The 26,754-nt window shown below is 41.5% G+C and overlaps 1 protein-coding gene across 1 annotated transcript; it reads left to right on the top strand.

Moving 5' to 3' along the window:
* The first annotated feature begins 3,292 nt into the window (after positions 1 to 3,292).
* ENTPD2 (ectonucleoside triphosphate diphosphohydrolase 2) lies at positions 3,293 to 24,934 on the top strand. Its single transcript, XM_001374359.4, has 9 exons — positions 3,293 to 3,521; positions 5,852 to 5,969; positions 12,741 to 12,891; positions 15,435 to 15,594; positions 16,103 to 16,330; positions 17,627 to 17,881; positions 18,403 to 18,522; positions 22,312 to 22,446; positions 23,655 to 24,934. Exons 1-9 carry the CDS (start codon positions 3,405 to 3,407, stop codon positions 23,856 to 23,858), a joined length of 1,488 nt encoding a protein of 495 aa, XP_001374396.1. The 5' UTR covers positions 3,293 to 3,404; the 3' UTR covers positions 23,859 to 24,934.
* Positions 24,935 to 26,754: the final 1,820 nt, after the last annotated feature.

Genomic DNA, 26,754 nt, shown 5'->3' with positions numbered 1-26,754 from the left:
GAAACACTATTATTGTTATGAGGGATGTATGGCTACTTGGGAAATGTAAGGCAAGAATATATTGGGGAAAATAAGTTATTTTAAATGGAAATACATCAATAATTTTGAATGACTATGATATAAAGCCAAAATATTTTTTAAAAATGTTATTGAATTGTAAAGTCAATTAGGCCAGGCTTTATCTCCACTGGGAATTTATACTCTGGTCACACTAGACAACCACCTTTGTGTGAAGATTGAGGAATATTCTCCCCCTTTTTACATGCCTCCCCAAAAAAAACCCTGTTCATTTTCTATCTTTGACATCAACTCCTGTGCTTTTTCTTATTTATCTGTTTCTTTTGGGTTCTTTCAAAGATCAATCACTCAACAACGATCATCTAATTAGCCACCTAACATTTATATGTTGTTTAGAAGCATAGTAGGCTAGGTATACTATGAAGAACCTAGGAACAAGGGGTGATAGGTCTTCTGCTTTAAGGGAGCCTAGCAATTCATTGGTAGATTGGTAGAATGTAACAATTCTGTGCTAAAACTTATGGTTCAAACTTTGTCCTTCATTTTTGAAGAGGAACAGTGACATCTCTATGTATAGATAAGATCTTGACTTCCAAGTGAATTGGTTTTTTTAAATTTTATTTTTTCTCAAATTACATGTTGACATAATTTTTAGTAATTTTTTTCTAACATTTTTATGATCCATATTCTCTCTTTCTCTTTCCCTCTTCCTCCCTCCCCAAGACAGCAGATAATATGATATAGGTTATACCAGTGTTATCATATAAAACATTTTTCCATATTCATCATGCTGGGAAATAAAACACATTTCACTTACACTAGGGAAAATTTCATGGAGGAAATAAAGTGAAAATGATGTGCTTCAGTCTGCAATCAGACCCTCTGAGTTCCTTCATGAAATTTTCCCTAGTGTAAGTGAAATGTGTTTTATTTCCCAGCATGATGAATATGGAAAAATATTTTATATGCTTCTTTGAGTTGTCCTGGATCCTTGCATTGCTGATAATAGTTAAGTCATTCACTGTTAATCAGCGACTTTTATTACTATTACTGTGTACAAAGTTCTCCTGGTTCTGCTTACTTCACTTTGCATCATTTCATGTTAGTCTCTCCAGGTTTTTGGAGGAAGTGAATTAGATTTAAGTGAGGCAGAATTGCACAGTTCTCAGCCTCATTCTCTTCCAGTCACTCAAGTCCAATGGCAAGACAAAAGTCAGGATGATTAGAAAATGGCCTGGGACGATCTTGGATAGCTCATTCAGCTATAAGGATTCCACAGTGCCTGCTTCTTCTGTCGTCATGACTGTTGCAGCAAACTGTTCTCATCTGCCCATCCTACCAGGGGAAGTCTTCACATGCTTGAGGTAGACATCCCCCAACTCCCTGCTGGGTTTGTTGTTGGTTTCTCTTAACCAGGTTTAGCCTATCTGCTGAGATGGTTTTACTAGGCTGTGTCTGCTATAAATGCTTCTTGGAGCCACTGGTGAGAATTAGGCAAGGGGAGGACACCAAAGGTGGATGACCGTCCCTTAAAGGGGTCACAAGGCCCTCACATCAGACATGCTAGTCCTTCCTGAATACCCCATATACTTGTACTCAAACTAAGGACTGAAGGACCTCTTTCTGGGGCAATAACCTGGGTGGGGGAAGAAGGGGGTTCAAGAAAGGGGAACTTATGAAATGGTTTTAGAGATGGGATTAAGGATATGAGAACTAATTGCTGGGCAGTTGGTGGTGTGGGCCAGGAAGTTAGGGTTAATGAATTATTGTTATTCAGTCATGTCCTATTCTTCATGACCCCGTGGGCCATACTGTCCTGGGGATTTTCATGCAAAGATATTGTAGTGGTTTACTATAACCTCCTGTAGTTACATCTTAAAAGTCTTGTGGGTGGACACCTGAGAAGGAGATTGGAAACTGAGGGAAAATGGATTGAGGAAAGAGAGAGACAAAGGCATAAAGACTCAGAGACAAGGAGTTAAAAAATGTTGCTGTGCTCCCTGATGGAATTGAGAGAGGGCTCTACACGTGCCCTCAAACTTTTATTGGAGAGTTTAGGAATGTGGAATGGGAGGTAACTAATGAACATTCGACATGGCATAGGTTTTAACATTGGTTGAATTGATAATCACATAATCAAAGAGGAGGAGGATAATCAAACATGTGACTTGGAAAGGAATGTGGTCTAACAAGGTGTGAGCTAAGACCCTGTGGCAAATAATGTCGTGCTCAGGAATTCTTTTTTCACTTTTGGACTGAAGATTTGGCAATACAATAATCAATAAGTAACATGACCATGAGTCTGGTATATGAATACATAAGATATAATATCAATACACCAATCATACTTTCAAGATACTAATATACCTGGTATGCTACATTTACCATTTCCTTCCAGAGTGGATTAAGGCAAACAGAGGTAAAGTGATTTGTCTAGGACAGTAGCCAATAAGCTAATAAATGTTTGAGGCCACATTTGAACTTGAGTCTTCCTGACTCTAGGTCTAGTACTCTCTCGAACCATCTAGCTGTCCCCAGGGGCTAATGAATAGGAAAGGGATAAAATGAGAGATAGCTGGCCTCAAAATCAAGAAGACTTGGATTCAAATCCTGCCTCTGACACACACATGGGCTGTTATCCCCTTTGAAAGTTACTTAACTGAGGCAGTTAGGTGGCTCAATGGATTAAGAACCAGGCTTAGAGATGGGAGGTCCTGGGTTCAAATATGACCTCAGACACTTCCTAGCTGTGTGACCCTGGGCAAGTCACTTAACCCCCATTGCCTAGCCCTTAACACTCTTCTGTCTTGGAACCCATACACAATTCTGATTCTAAGACAGAAGGTGAGGGTTTAAAAAAAAAAAGAAGAAAAATAATAGATGAATAGACCTAAGAGAAGAAGCAGATGGGGATAAAGAATGTAATGGAAAGGGAAGCAAGATGGGGAAGGATGACAGGAAAGAGAAAGGTTAGGGAGGACATTAGGGTCAGATAATAGAAGCTATTAATGAAATAAAAATGGGAATCAGTGGAATGAGGTGGAAAGGTAGTAGAGTGGAGATGGGGATGAGGGGTATGAAAGGGGGATGGAGAACCCCAGCCCCGCCCATACGCTCCTGAGTGACTCAGCCACGCAGGTTCTTTTTCACCTGCGAGCCCTAGCAGTTGGGGGGAGGAGAGAGTAGTTGAGGGGCAGGGAGAGGGTGGGGACAGTAGGCAAGCAATTTGTCCAATGGATTGAGCTCACCCCACCCCCTGAGCACTAGCCCCGCCCTCTCCCATGCCTAGACAGCAGCAGCAAAACTGTGCTCCCCAACCCAGGCGCAGCTAACATTCCTTGCCAAACCCTCATTCACGACCCGCGGGAGGGCAGGCGGAGGAGACCATGGCCAGGAAGGTCCTAGCGGTCCTGCTGCCGCTGCTGCTTTGCCTGGCTGGCCTCACGGGGCTTTTGCTGCTCTGCATCCCCACCAGGGACGTCCGGGAGCCTCCCGCCTTTAAGGTACCTGTCCCCGGTCCTGGTCTCTTGTCTTCTCGGGGTCGCTGTTCTGAAGTTGCCTCTGGGGAGGAGCAGCCCACATTTAATCAGGGTTCTGGATAGTGAGTCAATCACTGGCATGAGCTAGCAGAGTGGAGTTTGGGGTGTTAGGGGCAGAGTGGAGGAATGGGGTCCCCACTGAGCCCACCAGGTCGGAAGTGGGACGGGGGTCTCTAAGAGTCCTGGCCCTAGATGCAAATCTATTCCATATTGCATGACTTTTGGTCGGGTTGTTGTAGTTCTCCCCAACCTCGGACCCTCGAAAGAATCATTTAGGCTGGGTACCAAGGTTCTTCCCACACACAAGACAGGGCTGGGCAGGACTGCCTGGGGCTCCCCTCCTCCCTGTTTCTGCCTTTGCTTCCGGGAGGAGTAGAAATGATTGAAACAGCAAATTGGCTGCCAAGTTTTCTTCTGGGAGTTTCCTTGGGATCCCCCACACACACATATGAACAAAGATGATGGAGTCCTACATATACATGTACATACAGCGGGAGGGCTTGCCCCTCTCTCCACCATGGCCAAGACCAACTTAGTTCTCTGATAGTGGATTTGTAGGCCAGGTCTTGAGGCGTATTATGATTCCAGTTTCTGTTCCCAAAACCAGTTTGTCCGAGGTACCCAAACCTCCTAAGTATCTTGGATGGACACATACTTTTGATTTCTTATAAAGCAAAATGACCAGCTCTCAGGATGACCAAAGTTTAGCTAATGCTAACATGACCTGCATCAATTTGGGGGTGCACAGGAACCTTTATTCCTAAAATCATTGCACTCAAATTTTTTAATTGGACCCAAAAGACGGAAAGAAGTGAGCTCTTCCCCAAACTAGCTGGAGTGAAGTTATGCAGGGCAGGGTTGAAGGGAGAGCAGATTCAGCAGCAGTCTCTTCATACTTAACTTTTAACTCTTTGTTGGATTCTTCCTGCCCTCCTTTACTCATTCTTTTCCAAGAGACCCTGATGTTGGGCTGTATGGTGGGAAGACTTCCAGGATATTGTATGTGATGTTTGGATGGGACACAAACTGGCTTATGAACTCCTGAATAGTTGGGAATTGGCTGGACCAAGGTCTGGATTTCTTGATTTTTCCTCGGAGGGAGACAGAAGGCTGGGTCCTGAAGGTATAGAAGGGAAGTAAAGAAGAGCAAGTGGTCTATGGGTGATCCATGTATTCATCCTTTGGTTTTCAGGTGGACCTTCTTTTACCTCCCTCTGGGTGCTCTCACTAGAGCACAACACAGATAGGGGAGGGATCCTGGAGATAAATACCCTATCTGTATAAATTCGTGCCTCCCTTTGTCCATCTGTACAGCAAAAGTACTCATCCATGGGAGATGACACCTAAGACCGTATTCACAGGTTAATAATTCAATCTATTTGATTAATTCTTTATAGATTACCAACAATACAATTGAGCAAGCCTGTTTTTTTCCATGTTGCCTATGACTTCAAGGAAGTTATCCTAATAATTTATACCCCTTTTCCTTTCAGCTAGCAGAGGGAAAAATCAAAGATGCTCTCAGACAATGATGGAATGCTATATTCTTTCCCTAGAGTCCCCCTGAAACAGCAGCAAACTATAGCACCACTTCTTCTGATGGCCTCAAATTTCTCAACTTCAAAATATGTTGACATTAAGGAAGTTTGGGGCAGAGGGGAAGAAGGAAAGAAGGTAGTGGCTTTGAGGAGACAGTTCTTAGGCACTCCCCTCTTCCCGCTACCACTCCAGCTGGTATTCTTTACTATATGTTCCTTTGAGCACCCTTAGCATTGGAACACATCTCTGCTTTCCTCTTCAGCTCATTACACTCAAAGGTGATTGTCAAGAACATCTGGTTCCAGAGCCCTCAATCTTAAGATACCACAGCCCTTGCCGATCTCATTTGCCTATGGAAGTTGGGCTCATGCTGATGTTAACTTAGCTGTTCTCATCCTCTGTCCTAGAAGGGTTTGCTACTCAGAAGCTAGCAAGGCTTCCTGCCAGGGCAAGCCAGAACCTGAAACCCTGGGCCACCTCCACCTGAGTCTTGCTGGCCCTACTCCTTGCCATGACACTACTCAGTTTTCCAACTGTCCCCTTCTGGGGCGTGGCTGTGTGTGGTTATGTATGTGTATGTGTGTGTGTGTGTGTGTGTGTGTGTGTGTGTGTGTGAATGGTGGTGGGAAGATATTCACTCTTCCCAGGCCATTTTGGGGTCTAGTAAGTTCTACGGCTTGAGAATTTTGTGAGCTGGGAATTTTCTAGCAACCTCCTGGAGCTAATTCTCTACCCGTATTCTCTTCTCTCTCCAGTATGGCATTGTCCTGGATGCTGGATCTTCACACACATCTATGTTTATCTACAAATGGCCAGCTGACAAGGAGAATGATACAGGCATCGTGAGCCAGCATAGCATGTGTAATGTACACGGTAAGGTGGGGGCTAGGCAGGGGGTTCTGTACTTTTGTTTTACAATGAGTTGGGTAATGCTTTGGTATAGAGGAATAGAGATCCCTTGAGAGAGACAACTATGGATAGATAGGAGTTGGAAACTTGAGTCAAACACTCAGTCTCCTTCCTCCTTGAGATTTCTGTCTAGACCAGTGATTTTTCAACTTTTTTTTGGCTCACAACTCAGTATTCTTTGCTATGAGGAATGGTGGTGCACTGACTGTTTAAATTAGAAGAACTGGCAAACTCACATATGCAGTTTTACTTCATAAATGCAGCTGGTTTTCTTGCGTTATTTGTGAGTTCACGGTCTGACATGTTTAGAGGTTTGTGCATATGTGTGATAGGCAAATTTTGTTTATTTCATGTACTCGTATTCACCCTACTCCATATGTTGAGTAAATAAGTTATATTAAATGAAATTGTTTTAAATTTTCTTTTATCCACAATATCATGGTATCCAAAATTTTGCAGTACATTATCAAAATCCATGGAACACACTTTGAGAACTATCAGTCTAGGGTTATGGATTCTTGAAATTGGAAAGGAATTTGGCAATCTGGTCCAATCCTTCTCATTATACCTATAGATAAACCTAGGGTCCAAGGAGATCAATGATGTCCAGAGTTACATAGCAGTTCAGTGGTAGTATCAAGATAACAATTTTGGCAAGGTATGTCGCTCCTCCATACCTCAGTTCCCTCATCCTTAAGATTGAAAAATGCAGAAATTTGATTTCCATTTGTGAATCCTAACATCATAAAATCCAGGCCTCCTGATTCCTTGTTTAGGTCTTTTCCCATTGGATTTGAGGTCTTCCTGTCACTGAAGGGATCCCAAGGTCTGAGCACTAAGGCCTGAGGTGCGTAGGACTATTTGGAAAATGGGAAAATAAGAATATGGGAAAATGTTCTGAAAATGATCTTCCTAGGGGAGGAGGGAAATGAATGACTTAATAAAAAGGCATTTATTGAACTATGTGCCAGGCACTTTATTTCCTTTCTCCTTTTCTTCTATTCTCATGTTAGCACAGATGGACATAGAGACTGGGAAAGTTGGAGCTGGTCCTCAGACCTGAGGATATGGTTTCTTTCAGATATCATCCTCCTTTGTCCCATGGTGTCAGAAGACTTCTTGTGTCTCTGCCACTCACCTGATGTGTGATCTTGGACAAGTCACTTTATCTTTTGAGGGAGGCCTCAGCCTCCTTAACTATAAAATGGGGGGGGAGGGTTCGGGTGATCTCAAAGGTCACTTTATGGTACAAGATCTTCTGATCTAAGCCAGGTGAATATGGCTGCTTAAGCTATGGCATTGTGTGCACAGGTGGCACAACCAGATCCTGCTTAAGGGCATTTCTTTCTGGGAAGGGTAAGATAAGAAAGGCTTTTATGGGTTGGGGGGATGGAGGAGTGGTTAGATCTGAGCTAATGCTGTCCCTAGTCTCCCCCCTATAACCAGGAATCTTTCTTTGTCTGAACACCTGTGTTTATACCCTCCTGGGAAGTGGTATTCAATTTCTTTATGTTCAAGGGCAGGAGTGGCTCCTCTACTTTTATTGTAAAAAAAAAAAAATATATATATATATATATATATATTGATAGTTTTTGTTTTTACATCACCTACATTTCCAAATATCTCTTTCTCTTCCCTCTGCCCCTCCCAGAGAGTCATCATTTATAACAAATATTTTTAAAAAGAAAGAAAATATGTCCCCTTTCTTTTTAGCTTGGCTGGACATTCCCTTCCCAGGGATAGGAGCATATAGATGAAAGAGGAGAACATGTATGAATCATACGTGAAATCATCTTCTTTGCCATGCCACTTTCATCTGGAAAGTCCCTCTTCCCCCAAGACTATGACCCTCTGTGCTAATCCTTAACTGTACTGTGCCTATTAGGCACAGAGAAGGCTCCACCTTTTCTAGGGTAAGAGTTTATAAGTATTTGATCATCTTTCCCCAAGAAATTTTAAGAGGGTGCTTTGCTAGGTTGATATGTAGCTACTGAGCTCTGAGCTAAGGGTTTGAGCCATTTTTAACTCAGTCTCCAGAATGACTTCAAAGACCCCTCCAGAACATATATTTTCTTTCCTCTTCTTCACCCCAGAACCAAGTTATGGTTTGTTTGTCTTTTTTTCCTGTGTAGAACATATTTGGAGGTGGAAGAGAAGGTCTAGAGATTAAGGTATATTTTCATAAAATAATTGGACTATTTTTTATAATAACTATTTTATAAGTTTTAAAAAAATAAATTGTATTTAATTTTCCCAATATATTCTCCCTTTGCCCCTCTCTTATAATAAAGACTAGAAAAAGAGGAGAAAAAGCAGTTTAGCACAACTATTAACCAACATGTGGAATGAGTTTGTTATTATATGCAGTGTTCCACACTCAGCAAAAATACTGAGGCAGGTACATTCTCATGTCTTTTCTTTAAGGCCATGCTTGATCAGCATAATTTCATAGTATTGCCATTTACATAGTAGTGTTAGTGTTTCTATTGCTTTTCCTGGTTCTGCTTGCTTAATTTTGTTTCAGTTCCTATAACTCTTCCTGTTCTCTCATATAACACAGCAATATTTTATTGTATTCAAGTAATTTGTTTAGCCATTCCCCAATTGATGTGTATCTACATTGTACTCTTTTCTTTGATACTTCAAAAAATGATGCTTTAATTGTTGCTATATTTTGATGTAGGGGCAGGTAAGTGGTGCAGGGGATAGAGTTCTGGGCTTGGAATCAGGGATTCAGGGAACTCTAGGTACTGAGTTCAAATCTGGCCTCAGACACTTATTAGCTGTGTGACTTAACAAGTCCCTTAAGCCTGTCTATGTCAGCTCCTCATCTGTAAATGGAGCTAGAGAAGAAAACGGTGAATCACTCTAGTAGTGTTGCCAAGAAAACTCCAAATGACGTCTTGAAGAGTAGGACACTACTGAACAACAAAACATTTTGCTATATTTAGGACCTTTCCTGGAGTGTGCTGGAAACCACTCTTATAGTCAGGAAGCAGTTATTAAATTTTTAGTGTGAATATTTACACCTCAGATATCTGCAAAAGTCAAATAAAAGTTTGTTTTATGGCTTTGTTGATATTAAGACTGATAAGACTTAACAAAGTATTAATAATGGAGATTAAACATAAAAGTGTGTGTGGTCACACATTTTTTTCCCAGAGAGAAGGTTGTTAAACATTTACCAGTATATCCCTGGACCTTTATTTTTATTATTGTCCTCTCTGAGGTATAGACCTAGCAGTGAGATCTCTGGGTCAAACAGCATGGACATTTTAATGAACAAAGATCATTTTAATCACTTCTTAAACATAATTTCAGATTGTTTCCCACTCTGGTTATACCAATCCATAGCTCTACTAACAGTGTATCAGTGTTTCTGCCATTCTACAAATCCTCCAATCTTGATTATTCCCATAGTATGACATCTTTACCAACTTATTTAGTATGAGGTTTGCTTTGCAGTTCTCTTGTTATCAGTGATTTGGAGCAGTCTTTCACATGGCTGTCAATAGTTTGAAATTCTGAGAACTATTGATATCCTTTGTTCACTTATTCATTGAAGACTGGATGGTTATAAGTGTGTTTGGGAGGGTACACATATATATAGTCAGACGTAGATAGAGAGATAGAAAATTTGTTGCTAAGGTCTCTCAATTTCAGCTTTGCAACATCTGTCCAATATGTCCCCTTGTCTCTTCTGACATTGCCGCAACTCTGGTGCAGCCCTTAACACCTCATGCCTGGATTATTGTAATAATCTGTTGATGGATCTGCTTGTCTCAAATTTCTCCCCATTTCAATCCATTTTCCAGTTAGCCACTAAAGTGATTTTCCTAAAACATAAATCCAATCATGTCACCATCCTCTCCTCTTCTTAATAAACTTCAGTGGTTTCCTGTTGCCTTCAGAAAAAAATGCAAAATTCTCTGTTTGGCATTCAATGCCTTTTGGACCTTAGTCACTTCTTACTTGTCCAGTATTCTTATACCTTGCTCCCCAACATGAACTCTTCCATTAAATGATTCTGCCCTCCTGGCTGCTCCACAAACCTGACCCTCCATCTCTCTGTCCCAGGCATTTTCCCTGGCTCTCTCTCTCACGTCTGGAATACTTTCCCTCTTCCATTCTATTGGTCTCCCTGGCTCCCTTTAAGTTCCAACTAAAGCCCAACCTTTTATGGGGAGCCTTTCCTAATTTCTTTTGATACCAGTACCTTCCCTCTTTGGATTATTTTCTATTTCTAAATATAGCTTGCTTTGTCTATATTTGTTTGCATGTTACCTCAACTAGGAGACTGTAAATTCCTTGAGGAAACAGAATGTCTTTTGTGCTTTTTGTATCCCCAGTGCTTAGCACATAGTACATATTTAATAAATATTTATTGAATCAATAAATGTCATATATCCAAGCTGCGTATATGTACATGTATGTTTATATGCATATATGTGTGTGTGTATATATGTATGTGTGACATATATATGTATATATGACAATTTAGCTTGGTAGCTAGAAAGCTGTTCTCTTTGAGTTAGGAAGTTAGGCCTGGACTCAATTCCCCCCTTTAACATATCCTGGCTGCATGACCCTGGGTAAATTACTTAACCTCTCAATGCTCTAGGTAATTTTCTAACACTAAATTGCAGAGAAAGTGCCATTCTGCATTAGTAGAGGGAGTTTCCTCTCCTGAAAGTTTACTCTATCCTAATGAAATTATAGATTCAGTCCCCATCCCTATTTTCATTTAAGTTCTTGGATATAAGACATTTATCAGTGATATTTAATAGAAAAGTTATTTTTCCAGTAGATAGTCTTCCTTCTTGTCATAGTTGTGTTTATTTTGTTAGAGCAAAAAATTTAAATTTCATGTAATTAAAGTTATCCATTTTATCTTTAGAATCACTTCTATCCTTTGCTTAAGAATTTTCCTACTAGAGCAATTTGTAACTATGTCCAAAGAGTTATAAAACTGGGTACATTTTTTGATCCTGTAATACCACTACTAGATCTGTATCCCAAAGAGATCATAAAAAAGTGGAAAGGACCTACTTGTGCAAAAATATGTACAGAAGTTCTTTTTATGGTGGCAAAGAACTGGAAATTGAGGGGTTATATATACCTCAGTTGGGGAATGGCTGAACAAACTGTAGTATAGGATGGTGATGGAATACTATCATGCTATAGAAAATGATAAACAGGATGATTTCAGAAAAAGTTCGGAAGACCTACATGAACTGATGCAGAGTGAAATAAGCAGAACTGGGAGAACACTGTACATAGTAACAACAATATTCTACCATAATCAACTGTGAAAGACTTCACTACAGTACAAATGATTCAGGACAGTCTTGAAGGCCTTATAACAAAGAATGCCATCCACCACCAGAGAAAGAATTATTGGAGTTGGATACAGATCAAAGCATACTGTTTTCACATAAGTTAATTTATGGCTTTATTTGGGGGTTTTAGTGTTATGTAAGTATCCTCGTACAACAATGGCCAATATGGAAGTTTGTTTTGCAAGATAATACATGTATAATCCAGATCAAATTGCTTACCATTTCCAAGGAGGGGAGGGAGAAAGGGAGAAAATTTGGATCTTACAGTTTTGGAAAATATATATTGGAAATTGTTATTACATGTAAATGGGAAAATAAAATATCTTTGAATGAAAAAAACAAGGGAGAAAGAATTTTCTTCCTAGCCTTAGCTGTAAAAAGTACTTGATCTAGGGGGCAGGTGGGTAGCTCAGTGGATTGAGAGCCAGGCCTAGAGACAGGAGGTCCTAGGTTCGAATCTGGCCTCAAGACACTTCCCAGCTGTGTGACCCTGGGCAAGTCACTTGACCTCCATTGCCTAGCCCTTACCACTCTTCTGCCTTGGAGCCAATATTGACTGCAAGACAGAAGGTAAGGGTTTAAAAAAAAAAAGTACTTGATCTAGTTTTCATCCCATTTTTTATGGTGAAATTTTAAATATTTGGGTAATATATCTTACCATAAATTGTTGTAAGTCAAAGGTACCTTAGGAACCATCTAACCCAATCCCTTTCTTTTTTTTCTTGTAAAATTTTATTAAAATTCACTATAATTTTCCTATCTATGCAAATGTACTGTATTTTTTCCTAGCAATATTTTTCCCAATTACATATAGAAACCATTTTAACTGTTGTTTGCTGACAATTAGTGATCCAAATTCTCTTCCTCATTCCCTTTCCTCCTCACTCCCCGAGAGGGCAAGTAACTTGATATTGGTTATACTGTGCTATCAGGTATTATGTATTTCCATATTTGTCATGTTATGAATGAAGATACATATCACACATACAGGAAAAACTGATGAAAGAAATAAGCTGAAAAATGGCATGCTTTGATCTACATTCAGACTCCATCAGTTCCTTCTATGAGGATGGAAAACATTTTTCATCCTGAGTCCCTTGGAGTTGTTTTGCTAATTTTTGTTTCTTTTGCTAATGGTAAATTTAGACCCAGAGATGGAAAGTGCCCTGATGAAGGTCACATAATGAGTTTATGATGAGCCAAAGCTGGAACCCAGGGTCTTGACTTGTTGATTATGCCATTTCCCCCTATACAAATAGTATGGTAATTAGAATCCTTGGTTTCTTGTATTTATTGGAAAAGATAAGAGAAATGGGTTTCAATACATCCTCTTAAGGGCACTGATAAACACTGGTCATCTTCCTCTCTTCTTCTTCCCCATCTGTCTTGTTTCTAGGTGGTGGTATCTCCAGTTATGCAGAGGATCCCCCTGGGGCAGGCCGAAGCCTTGTGGACTGTCTCAACCAAGCCATTGAAGATGTGCCCAAGGAGAGACATTCAGTCACTCCCCTCTACCTGGGTGCCACTGCAGGCATGAGACTTCTGAAGTAAGTTTCTCTCGTCTGCTGCTCTGCCCACATTTCTGCCCTGGGAGAGCCTTGGAACTAGAACTGAAATAGAGCTGTATGCTTTTCTTTCCCTTCCTCAGCCAACTTCATGTAGGCAAGTCTAGCTTTTTTGTTGTTCCATTCTAGGTAAGAGAGGGCAAAATCCAGTTCAGAATTTCCCTTCAGTGATCATAGGACTTCCTGGTCTACCTAAAGTACATCTTTATTTGTTGCAGAACACTCTCCTGGGCTCACTTTTATTTGCTGTAGTACACTCTCATGGACTTTTGGTGAAATAAAATGTTGGACCTGATTTTTCCAGGACTAAATTCTTGTTACTTGGGGACCAAATATATTCATAAAATCAAAGAATTGTAGATTTAGAGCTGTAGAAATCATCCAGTCTAACCCTCTCATTTTATAAAAGAGGAAACTGAGACCCAAAAAAATTATATAACTTGCCCAGAATCACATAGGTAGTAAGTGACAGAGCCTTAGTTTGAACTCAGTTCTGTTGTCATACAGTCATTTTTCAGTCATATTTGACTCTTTGACCCTCCATTTTGGATTTTCTCAGCAAAGATACTAGAGTAGTTTGCCATTTCCCTCTCCAAGTCATTTTATAAATGAGGAAACTGAGGCAAGCTGGGTTAAGTGACTTGCCTAGAGTCATATAACTAGTAAGTAAGTAAGCTAGAGGCTGGATTTGAATTCAGGAGAATTCCTGAATCCAGGCCCAGGACTCTATTCACTGCACCACCTAGTTGCTCAATTCAGATCCTCTGGCTGCAAATCCAGTTTTCTTTTCACTCTGCAAAGGATATTAGAAGTCCTTCAGTCCGTAAGGCTCTTTATATGGAATATATGTGAATATTTTTCCAGGGGTCCATGAACTTCAATGAGAAACAAATTGCATCTTCATTTTCACTAACCTTTAATTGAAATTAAACATTTCCTTCAATTACTTAAAGACATTACAGTATGCTAAGAAGGGGTCCATGGGCTTTTGTAGATCCATGATACAAAAAAGGTTAAGTACCCCTACTTTTGTCTATCCCCCTCATTTTATATAAAAAGCATTTGAAGCCTAGAATGTTATATAGTTTGCCCAATATTATACAGATAGAAAGTAAATGTGAGTGCTTTGAGTCCAGATCCAATTTTTTAAATGTTTAATTGTTTCCAATTACATGTAAAAAATTTCAACATTCGGGGGCAGCTGGGTAGCTCAGTGAATTGAGAGCTAGCCCTAGAGACGGGAGGTCCTAGGTTCAAATCTGGCCTCAGACACTTCCCAGCTGTGTGACCCTGGGCAAGTCACTTGACCCCCATTGCCTACCCTTACCACTCTTCTGCCTTGGAGCCAATACACAGTATTGATTCCAAGACGGAAGGTAAGGGTTTAAAAAAAAAGAAAAAAATTTCAACATTCATAGTAAAAAATGTTGCTTTAAATTCTCTCCCTCCCTCCCGTCCCCATTCCTTGAAAAGGCAAGCAGTTTGATATAGATTATAGATGTGCAGTCATGTAAAGTTTGTTTCTATGTTAGCCATGTTGTGAAAGACAGAATAGACCAAAAACAAACAAAAAACAAGAAAAAGAAAAAAGTATGCTTCAATCTTCATTCAGACTCCATCAGTTCTTTCTCTGGAGGTGGATAGCATTTTTCATCAAAACTCCTTCAGAATTGTCTTGGGTCATTGTATTGCTCAGAATAGCTAAGAATTTCACAGTTGATCTTACAATACTTGCTGTTACTATATGTGGTATTGTCCTGGTTCTGCTCACTTCACTTTGCATCAGTTTGCACAAGTCTTTCCAGTTTTTCCAAAATCCTCCTGCTTATTATTTCTTATAGTACAATAGTATGTCATCACAATCATATACCTTGACTTGTTCAGCCATTCCCCAGTTGATGGACATCCTCTCAATTTCAAATTCCTTGCTACCACAAATAGGAGTGCTATAAATAGTTTTTTATCTATAAGTCTTTTTCCTTTTTATCTCTTTGGATTTATACTTTGTTGTTTTTGTTTGTTTGTTTTTACCTCTTGCATGTAATAAATTTCCACACAAGTTTTCCCAAGTTATATGATCAAATTTATCTTCCTCTCTCCCTCCCCTTCCCTCTTCCATTGCTGGCATGTGATTTGATCTGGATTATACATGTATTTTTTATCTCTTTGGGATACAGAGCTAGTAGTGGCATTCTGGGTCAAAGGGTATACACAGTTTTAAGTCCTTTGGGCATAGATTGAAATTGCTCTCCAGAATGGAAATTGGATTAATTCACAATTCTGTCAATAGAGTATTAGAGTCCCAATTTTTCATCCAGCCTTTGTCATTTCCCTTTTCAGTCATATTAGCCAATCTGATAGGTGTGAAGGGATACCTTAGAACTGTTTTATAAAGCCAGTATTTTGGATGCTCTATGGCTGTCCTCTTTTTTTTTTCCTTTTTTAACCTACCTCCATGGGCAGGGTTGATGAGGCTGTCAGGAAGGACAGGAAAGGACATTAAGAGGTCTCTATATTTCCTGTAGCCTGACCAGTCCAGCTGCTTCAGACAGTGTCCTTTCATCAGTGACCGAGACGTTAACCCAATACCCCTTTGACTTCCGAGGGGCTCGGATTCTGTCTGGCCAGGATGAGGGAGTCTTTGGCTGGATCACTGCCAACTATCTCTTGGAGAATTTCATCAAGGTGGGTTTTGGTGACTGCTCACCCTTTTTGAGGCTTCTATTTCCTCATACCTTATCTTGCCACCAAGTGGACAATGTCCCATTGTCCTAGGATACACAGGGACCAACCAGCTATCTCTCTGTCCCTTTGTGATTAATACCACGAGACTGGACTCATTCCTCTAAGTTTATATACCATTTAGTTGCCCCTGATCACAACCCTAACCCAGCTGAATGCTTAAAAACCTTGTCTGTGACTGCTCTCATTAGGGCCCCACATGGGTAGACAGGCTATTGGATCTTTGGTGGCAACTGGCCTTACTACTGAATTCCTTATTCATTTGGATAAGAAACTCTTCCCCATAAAACACCACCATTTCTTTCATGATTCCAATCTCAGAAACTCCTTGGGGGAGGAGGGTTGTAGACCTGAGAGAGCTAAGTCTTTAACACATAGTGGGTACTTAATAAATTTTTATTGATTTGTTTATCTTCTCTCCCTCTCCCTCTCTCTTCCCCTTCTCTTATAGTATGGCTGGATAGGGCAGTGGATCCGACCAAGGAAGGGGACAGTAGGGGCCATGGACCTAGGTGGGGCATCTACACAGATCACCTTTGAGACAGACAGACAAATTGAGGACCCTGCCAATGAGGTCAAGTTGCAGCTCTATGGCCAGAGCTACAGAGTCTACACCCACAGTTTCCTGTGCTATGGTAGAGACCAAATCCTTAAGAGGTTGCTGGCTGGTGTGCTTCAGGTATGACTAGCCAACTCCAAAGGAAGGGCCCCTTGGGACCTCCCCTACTTGCCTAAAGTACTCTCCCTCTCATCCCACCTGCAATCTCCACTGCTACCCAGTGTCTTTCTTGCCAGCAAAGGGCCTCTGTTCAGGAGCTCTATTCTTATGACTTCCAGACTCTGGTGAGCATCTCTTGCCTGGGTGGGCTTGCTAGCTCTCTCTTTTCTACCTCCCTTACCCAACCAGATCAAGATAATAACTTCCTCAGTTCTCCCTGGTTTTATGAGCAGGTAGAATCAAGAGGAAGCAGGTGTAAGTAAATCAATTAATCCAAAAGCCTTACTAAGTTCCCAGTATGCTCATCCTGTGCAGGAGATAAGAAAAAGTACAAGGTTTGTTCCCTTGGAGTTCATAGGATGGTTAGAGAGATGAGGTCCATCCTTCCATCCATCCCTCATCCTTGCTACCATTTATGTAAAGCTTTAAGTTTTACAAAGTGCTTTACAAGTCATATCATCTCATTTACACCTCATTTATTACCTCACCACAACCCTGGGAGATAGGTGTGATTATTATCCCCATTTTAGAGATGAAGAAGCTGAAGCAGAGAGAGGTTAAGTGAATTGCCCAGAGTCACATAGTTGGTATATGAGGCTAGATTTGAACTCAGATCTTTCTGATTCCAGGTCCATTATTTTTCATGAATTTGTCTCATTTAAGAATTATACAACAAAATAGGACAATATATAATCCAGAACTCTATAGAGGGTGTAGTTCAAACCCTGAGTGTTATAGAAAAAAAGAAGGGGCAAGATTTATGGTGGAAGAAGCAGTAAGAGAAGACTTCCCAAAGGAGGTAAAATTTGAACTGATACTTAAAGGATAAATGGGTAGAATGTAGATAGGCAGTAGAGAGGGGAAGAAGATTTTAAGTTGGGGGATGCATTAAACAAAGTGCAAAGGCAGAAACAGCTCTAACATGTAAGGCTTCGTAATGATACAGGACAAGCTGAATGAAGAATAGATATAGAAAAACAATAGAATTAGAGCAGTCATTTCAGAAATGTTGGAGCCTTGAATGCCACATGGAAAAGTTGATCTTACTTATAGTCAGCAAAGACCCAATAGAAATTCTTAAGTAGGGAGATAACATGATAAAAAATGAAGTTTGAAAATGATTGATCTGTTAACTCTTCTGGCTGGGGCCAGGTCAAGATTGGGAACATTGGTGGCTTGCTAGTGGGGGGAAGGGAGGGCAGGATGTATATTGGTAGGAGTTTCTGGACCTAATTCCCTGTATCTTCCCTATTCCAGAGATATAACTCACATCCCTGCTGGCCCAAAGGCTATCAGACCAAAGTCCTCTTGAAGGATGTATACACATCACCATGTACTTCAGCTCTGAGACCTCAGCACTATGATGACAATGCCAAGACAACCCTTTCTGGGAGTGGTGATCCTATCCTCTGCCAGCAGCTTGTTTCAGATCTTTTCAACTTCTCATCCTGCTCTTTCTCCAGATGTTCCTTCAACAGCATTTTCCAGCCTCCTGTGGCTGGGAACTTTATTGTGGGTCCAAGGACATCATTTCTCTTTGGGCATGGGATAGGGTCTTCCTCCCATAGGACCATTAGGGGTCTAGTATTCATTTTTACAGCTAAATCCCATCTTATCCGAAGGGTTAGACCTGTGGCTTATCCTCCTGGACTTTATCCCAGATACTGATTCCTCCATCTGTGCCATTGGACCCTCTTTGGGAGAAAGAGCATAGTTCAACCCAGGCACCAGTCATCCCTCAGCTGAGGGATTTAAATCACCCTCATGGAAGTGGCTGTAAATGTGTTTGGCTCAACCATGAACAGAGATGGTATATAAAGGAATCTGAAAGGGTAGGGTCTTAGTATACTTGGATAATAAGGAATAGATATAACAGTTACAGGCCATTGAATGTACAGGAGTCAAGACCTAGTCACTGGAGGTGGGATGGATATAAGAGCTGAGAATAGGCAACCAGAAAGGGGAGAATTAGATGTTCCCTTGAATATTTCTATATCCTTATCCTTATTTCTATATCCTGTACCTGGCCTTAGGCCTTCTCTGCCTTCTACTACACTGTGAACTTCCTTCAGAAGACGATGAAGCTGCCTGTGACTTCTCCAGAAGAGCTGGGGGCTGCCACTAAGGCTCTTTGCAATGAGTCATGGGAAAAGGTAAGGCTCCTTTGGTATCCTCACAAAGGATATAAGATTTTATAGAGTTGGGAGCATATGGGCCATTTCTATCCATCGCTCCAACTTCCCAATCCCATCTTGTCTAGAATTGAGGGCCACCATCTTGGTAGAAACTTTCATCAGTTATCAGTACTTGAAAGGATTGCATTTGTAATCCTAACATTAAGATCATCCAAAGGACAAGGTTTTGATGTCTACGTGTCAGTTCTGATGTGATTTTCACAGGGAAAGGTTTAATGAAGATAGATCAGATAACAGAGGTGGCCAAGCAAGAACACCACTGTTCTAGATTTGAGAAAGTGTCATACAGAAACTGACACACAATATGCAAATTAAAAATGGATTATTTGGGAATTCTTGAAACTAAATAAAATAAATTATATGAACAATTAATTATTAACATTATTGTTATTTTTGGCCATTATTATTAGGGTGATTAATAATAAATAAGTATAAAAAATAAATACTTAAATGATATTTTGAGAAGTTTGTAGCATTTATACTGGGCAGCCAACTGGTGTATACAGGACTCTTCATGAGTTTAAACCCAGTCTCAGACACTTTTACTAGGTATGTGACCTTGGGCAAGTCACTTCACCCGGTTTGCCTCAATTTCCTCATCTGCAAAATGAGTTAGAGAAGAAAAGAGCAATCCACTACAATATCTTTGCCAAAAAAAACAAAAAAACTCAAAATGGGGTCAGAAGTTGGACAGGATAGAATAGCAATGAAGCAAGTGCAAAAAGAGAATAGAAAGGGGCCAAGCATAGAACCTTGGGGTTCCCTTATGGTTAGGGTGTGTGATATGAAAGATTTGACCCCAAAAAACAAAAAACAACCAAAACTAAAGAAGGGCCACACTGGTAGGAGAGTATCTAGAAGGGTGACTTAAGAATGCCAAAAACTTCAAAGCAAATAATGAGAAAAGATCATGAGATTTGTTAATCAATTAAGAAATTTTTGGTAATTTTGGAGTGAGTAGTTTTAGCTAAGTGAGGGCAGAGAGTAGTTTCAGTTAAGTAATGCAGCTAGATTGCAAAGGGGTGAGAAGTGAGTGAAAGGAGAGGAAGTGAAAAGGGGGGAAAATAGCTTCTTCTTGGAATTTGGCTGTGAAAAGGAAGAGAGATATAGATTGAGGTTGTGGCAGAGTCTAGTAAAGGTTTGTTTGTTTTGGGAAGGTGGTGGCCTGGATGTTTTTATAAGCAGCAAGAATGGAATCAGATAATGTGAGATCAAAGATTAGTGGAAGATGATTGTGGAGATGATCTTCTGGAGAGAACTGAAGGTGAGAGGATTGAAGGTACTTGTAGAGGGATTGAATTTGGTAAGAACAAGGGTTACCTCTTCATCAGATACTAAAGGAAGCAAAGGCATGAGGATTGGTGTCAAGAGGTTTTGAGATGTAGAGGAGAAGAGAGAGCTGATGGCAAAAGTTCTGAATGGTGTTTATTTTCTCATTAAAATAAACCTTAAGGTCCTTAACTGAGCCAGAGGGGAGTGGATATTTTGGGAGGTTGGAGAGAAAGAAAGGAAAGTTTGGAGTAGCCTGTGTGGGGAAAGGTTGGAGCATCAGTTAGGAAGGAGTAAAAGAATTCCCTTGCTGAGAAGGGAGAGCCCAGTTGAGATTAGATAATATAAATTTGGAATGAACTCTGTTGGCATGGTAGTATGATTTCATCCAGCTCTACTCAGCAGCACATGAATTGAAGTGGAAGAGGTAGATAAGTAATCCAGGTTTGGGGTCTGGCAAATCTTTAGCTTCAAGGGGATTCTTTTCAACACTTTCTTCTACATCATCCCACTGGGTCCTCCAAAGGGAAGCAAAGACACATGGATCTGCTTCATAGATGAGGTAACAGATTCAGATAGAGAGATTGACCTGGAAAGATTCAAATTTCAGTTTAGGGATGGAATTTATGACCCCTAAGGCCATTTTCTAATTCTTTGCCAGTCCAAAACTATATAGTGAGTTAACATGAAAGACAGAATTAGAAAGAACCGGCTCTTCTGACTCCCTGGCAAGGGCTTTTTGACATTACACTACATCTTGTGGTTAATTGAATTGGAACTGATTATTATTGTACCAAGACTGAACTTTTGCTGTTCACTGGTTCTGACTCTTTTCGAGACCCCATTTGGAGTTTTCTTAGCAAAGATTCTAGAGTGGTTTGCTATTTTCTCCAGATCATTTTATAGACAAAAAGTGGAGGCAAACAGGCTTAAGTGACTTGCCCAGAGTCACTCAGCTAGGAAGTGTCTGAGGCCAGATTTGAGCTCAGTCTTCCTAAATCCAGGCTCAGCATTCTATCTACTTCACCATGGATCTGCTCACAAGACTGAGCTAATATTGGGTAGCCTATTCTTGCCTATTGGGTCATCTGAAAGAACTTCAAACCACTCTCTGTTCAAGTTGCCAAGTGACATTTTTTTGTCTTTAATAAGACCCAAACTTCGTATTTTGGTTAAAATGTTAATTTGCCAGCTGAGTACCCTATCTTTGTCCCTCTTCTGCATTTAAAAGCATAGAAAGGAGCATCCAAACTTTCATGTACTGATCTACCAAAGGCAATCTGGCTGAATTTTCTTTTTTTTTCCTTAATTTATTTAGTCAATTTAGAACATTATTCCTTGGTTACAATAATCACATTATTTCCCTCCCTCCCCTCCACCCACCCTTCCAGCAGCCAATTTCACTGGGTATTACTTGTGTCCTTGATCAAAAACTATTTCCATGTTGTTGGTGTTTGCATTAGGATGTTCATTTAGAGTCTACCTCCCCAGTCACATCCCCTCATTCCATGTAATCAAACAGTTGTTTTTCTTCTGTGTTTCTACTCCCACAGTTTTTTCTCTGAATGTGAATAGTGGTTTTTCTCATAGATCCCTCCGGGTTGTTCAGGATCACTGCATTACTACTAGTAAAGAAGTCCATTACATTCAGTTGTACCACAGTGTATCAGTCTCTGTGTACAATGTTCTCCTGGTTCTGCTCCTCTCACTCTGCATCACTTCCTGGAGGTTGTTCCAGTCTCCATGGAATTCCTCCACTTCATTATCCCTTTGAGCACAATAGTATTCCATCACCAACATATACCACAATTTGTTCAGCCATTCCCCAATTGAAGGGCATCCCTTCATTTTCCAATTTCTGGCCACCACAAAGACCACAGCTCTGAATATTCTTGTACAAGTCTTTTTCCTCATCTCTTTGGGGTACAAACCCAGCAGTGCTATGGCTGGATCAAAGGGCAGACAGTCTTTTATCACCCTTTGGGCATAGTTCCAAATTGCCCTCCAGAATGGTTGGATCAATTCACAACTCCACCAGCAATGCATTAATGTCCCTACTTTGCCAGATTCCCTCCAGCATTCATTACTTTCCGTTGCTGTCATGTTACTGGCTGAATTTTCTAGAGGGAGGCTATATGGCCTCGTTTAGTTATGGGACAGACTTCTGACTGGTCTCCTTGTAGTTATGGTTTAGTAGGGAAAAAAAAAAGACTGAACTGGGAATACCTGGGCTTTGTGCCCTACTGTGATCCTAATCAACAAATGTTAGGAACAAGTTGAGGTCCTTTCTCTGGGACTCTGTTTCCTCATTAATTTATTGGAGGTGGAGGTGGAAGGAAGTTAGGTTATTAAATCTTCAAGGTTCCCGTAAGCACTAAAGTTCTGATTCTAAAATAGCACATCTCATGGGAAAATGAATAGGTGGGAAGTCCAGGCTCTGACAATGGCACTGCTAAGAGTTCTGTGCCCCATCCTCAGCTGTTGGCTCGAGATTCCAAGGAGGAGGCCCGACTAGCAGATTACTGTGCCTGTGCTACTTTTGTATCCCAGCTCCTTGTTCAAGGCTACAAATTTGATGAAGATATTTTCCCTAGTATTGCTTTTCAGAAGAAGGTATGCATTGGTTTGGGGTGGGGGGAAGGGCAGGAAAGGTTGGAAGGGAGAGAGGAGGAGAAGATGGAAGGGACAATATGGAAGGGAGGGGGCAAAAGAGGGTGGAAGGGAGAGAGTGGGAGAGGTTGGGTGGGGAAAGCAGAGGTTGAAAAAGAAGGGTCCTATGTGATCCTGGGCGAGTCTATTTAATCCCCATTGCTCAACTCAGCCCTAATAGTTTTTCTGCCTTACAACCAATATATAGTATTGATTCTTTTTTAAAAAATTTAGTCCATTTAGAGTATTTTTGCTTGGTTACAAGAGTCTTGTCCTTTCCCTCCCTTCCCCCAACCCCAACTACTGGAGTAGTCAACTGGAAATTCCATTGTTTGTTTGTTTGTTTGTTTTTGAAACCCTTCCCTTCCCTCTTGGAGTCAATACTGTGTATTGGCTCCAAGGCAAAAGAGTGGTAAGGGTTAGGCAATGGGGGTCAAGTGACTTGCCCAGGGTCACACAACTGGAAGTGTCTGAGGTCAAATTTGAGCCTAGGACCTCCCATCTCTAGGCCTAGCTTTCAATCCACTGAGCTACCCAGCTGCCCCCTCCACTGGGTTTTACATGTATTCTTGATCAAAACCTATTTCCATATTGTTATGCTTGCACTCCAGTGATCAGTTAGGGTCTACATCCCCAATCATATCTCCATCAACCCATTATAGTATTGATTCTATGAAGGAAGGTAAAGATTTTTAAAAAATGAAAAAAGAAAGGGAGAGAGTTTAAGAGAGGGAAGAAGTTGGAAGAGAAGAGGGAGGATTTGTTAGAAAGGAAGAGGGGAAAAAAGAAAGGATGGGGGAGACAAGAAAAGTCTTTTTCAGCTTCTTTTCCACAGTAGCCCCTTGGAAATCAGAGTGTGGCTACTGATTGGGCATTGTTAGGCATATCCTTTCTTGGTACTCTCTGCCTCATGAGTACCCAAACCCCCACACCACCTGTGATCCTTTACAGTCTTTGGCTGCTTAGACCAAAGGGAATTAGAATAAGAAAGTTTATGGTTTGGTATCCCTCTGAAAAAGTATATGTCCAAAGATGTGGGCAGGAAAAATAACTGGAATTGGGAAGAAATATTTGCTCACCCTTTTCAGGGAGAGGATAAGGACAAGGAGAGTATATCAGAGAACTCAAGTGACCCAGGGATCTGACTGTAGCTTCTTATTCTTTCTCTCCAGGCGGGAGACACATCTATTGGCTGGGCACTAGGTTACATGCTGAACCTGACCAACATGATTCCACCTGACCATCGGAACTTCTATAAGAGCACAGACTATGGTTCTTGGGTGGTCTTAATTCTGCTTTTCATCATGGTCATTCTTATTGCTTTGGCCATGCTTTTTTGCTTTGCTCATTCTTTCAAGTCACAGACTGCCATCTAAGCTAGGTGCCTGACTGCAATGGGTCAGGGACAGCCCTGACTTGCCCCTAGTCCTGCTGTACCCTCCACCTGTTCTAGAAGCAGGACTGTTTCCTCTCTCAGTGTAGGCTTTATCAGATAGGACGATTCACTGCCTCCTCCCTGGCGTTTGGAAGTGGGGTGGTGCTATATGAATGGTTTTTGGGGAAGGAAGAGACTAAAGCAGAGGAATAATTTTGGTAACTTGGTTTTCCCTTCCTCAGCTTGGGGAAATCTTTTCCTATTACTGGTTGCTTCCTTGAAGAGGTTGTACTGAATGAAAAGCAAAGCCTGGCATCGATGCTGACAATAATTCTCAGCTAGACTAAGGCTTCTAGAGCTGGAGATCCCAGCAACCAGACTGTCCCCCAAACCTGAGTCCACACATCTATTTGTGAGCAGGTATTAGTATGACCTGCCAATATTATAAACTTGGGGCAACTTGACTTCCAAGAAGGCTTTGGAGAGGACATAGCCAGAACCCATATTTGGTAATTAGTTAGAAGCCCCAGATCTGATATGCAAGTTATGGAGTGGCAGGGACCCAGGCTTTAGCCCCAGTTTTCTGACTGATACTCTAGCTTGATCTCCAGACCTCTTCTGTCCCCCTCCTCCATCTCAGTCTTACTTGAGTCAGAACCTTCCTTTACTGTGGCCCTTGGTATTCAGGGATGAGGATGCTGACTGAGCTACTCAGGTAACCCTATCCTATAGGGTAGGGATGGGTTCTGATCTCTCCATGGAGGGCATTAGCTCTGTGAAGAGAGGCTGGTAAGACTTGATTAAGGGAAAGCCTCAGGGATGGGGAGTAGAGCTTAGGCTCAGTGGAGGGGGGGGGGTGGGAAATCATGGAGAACACTGTCCTAATTTCAAACCCCAGAGCTGCCCAGCATGCATATGGTTCTCACTGTGGTGCTCATACAACTTGGGGAGGGGGGATTGGAGGAGAGAGAGACTCACTGTTCTCATCTCTCTATGCCTGCCCTGGGAGATCCATGGATGCATTTATCACTTGTATTAGAAAAAAAAAAGTTCGTAATAAAATGTATCCTGGATAACTAGCCAGTGCTGAGTCTCATTTCTCCCTGGGGGAAGTCCCTGATTGATCCCTGGCCCAAATGCACAATGCAGAGCTATAACCTACAGTCCCAGAAACCCAAGTGCTAAGGAGAATGCCAACTAGAAGGATCACCTTGAGAGCGGGTTGAGGATGGGTATATGTACAGGAACATCCATGGAAACCTTCCTAGAGTAATCTACCTTGAGAAGGTGGATTTTTTGAACTGGGTTTTGAAGGAGTGAAGGTTGTCTAAAAGTAGAAAGGGAGAGAGGATCAAATCCATCATTCCCCTGTCTTAATTAAGAAACAGCATTATTTCTCCCAGACAGAAGAAATTCATTAAGACTTACAGAAAGGGGGGCATCTAGGTGACTCAGTGGATAGAGAACCAGGCCCAGGGACAGGAGGTCCTGGGTTCAAGTATGGCTCCAGACACTGGCTAGCTGTGTGACCCTGGGCAAATCCCTTAATCCCTTTTGCCTAGCCCTTATTAGCTTTCTGCCTAGGAACTGATACACCATATTGATTCTAAGATGAAAGGTAAGGGTTAAAAAAGAAAAGACTTACAGAAATGCTGGGTATTTGTGGGAGCAGGGTACGTGTGATGTGTGCTTGTGTGTGTGTGTGTGTGTGTAGTCTTTCCCATTCATCGATACCAATATTTTATTATCTCCCTTAGGAGCTTTGCCTCCAGTCTTGGTTTTTTTCTCATTGCACATGCTGCTCTTGCTGCTGCTGCCCTAGCCCCTCTCCTCTAGTTTTCCCTTGGGTAGGGAGGAAGTGCCATGGAGTCCTAGTCTCTGGTTAGTCTGCAGGAAGCCGCAATGCACATTGGCCTGAGTCTCTGTACTCTAATCTCCACCCAGGCAGATGTTTGGCTGGTGCTGGGAGGTGGAGGGAGGGGGGGGAAGCAGGAGAAGCTGTTGTCACTGGTGACTCAGGGTGGATATGCAGAAGGGAGGGGAGAGAAGAGTCAGCACACCCATAGAAACTAGATCTGATGTATAGGATGCTCAGCTTTAGACCAGTTCCAGGGGGGAAGCCACCTTTATCTTTAAACAGGGGCACTATTGGACAGCATTACCTTCAGGAAGAAAATGCCAACTATTAATGTTTAGGAGGGGTTGAATGGAAAAGAAAAGCATGGATTTATGCCAGTCTTCGGTATTACTACATGAATTTTCTATCCCCAGTGTTCTCCCCCTTTGAGTCCACAAGGAGATGGACACACCCAACTCTGCAGCATAGTGGACAAACATCCCTGTGTCCACCTCCTCCAGCCAGGATTACACCCAGCCAAAAGCCTCTCCCTGTGTCCTCTGCAATGCTGTTTAGGCCACTTAAAGATCCTGAGCACCACCAGCCTGGCTTGCCTTTGGGGGTGGTTTCTGTGCATCTGGCAAAGGCTGTGGGACTGAGCCCCCAGTTTTCTAGACCAGGAAAAAGGTATTGTAATTCCTGATTAGACTACTTTCCTCGGGATTGGGTAGCTGAGAGAGCTTTAAGGATTTGGAAGCTCTGGTTAAACAATATTTTTTTTAATGTCCTTTGACCCCAATCCTCCCTCATTTCCCCAAATTTTTGAATGGAATGAAAATTTAGAATGGAAATGACTTCTGCTACTCCCAGGCATGGATGGACTGGGTTTTGTTTACAATGAAAGCATCTGCAAGGCTGGGGACCAAGAGATTACAATTAAGGATGCCCCCTTGGAAGGTTTCTCAAACTAGGATGGATGCAGCCATTCTGGTTCCTCCCAATGAGCCCTAACTAGATGAACAGAGAAGGTCCTAGGCCCTTCTCCCCCTCCCTTCAATTG

Source organism: Monodelphis domestica, chromosome 1, assembly GCF_027887165.1.
Source record: "Monodelphis domestica isolate mMonDom1 chromosome 1, mMonDom1.pri, whole genome shotgun sequence".
NCBI classification, from domain to species: Eukaryota; Metazoa; Chordata; class Mammalia; order Didelphimorphia; family Didelphidae; genus Monodelphis; species Monodelphis domestica.
This window is presented reverse-complemented; position numbering and strand designations above follow the sequence as displayed.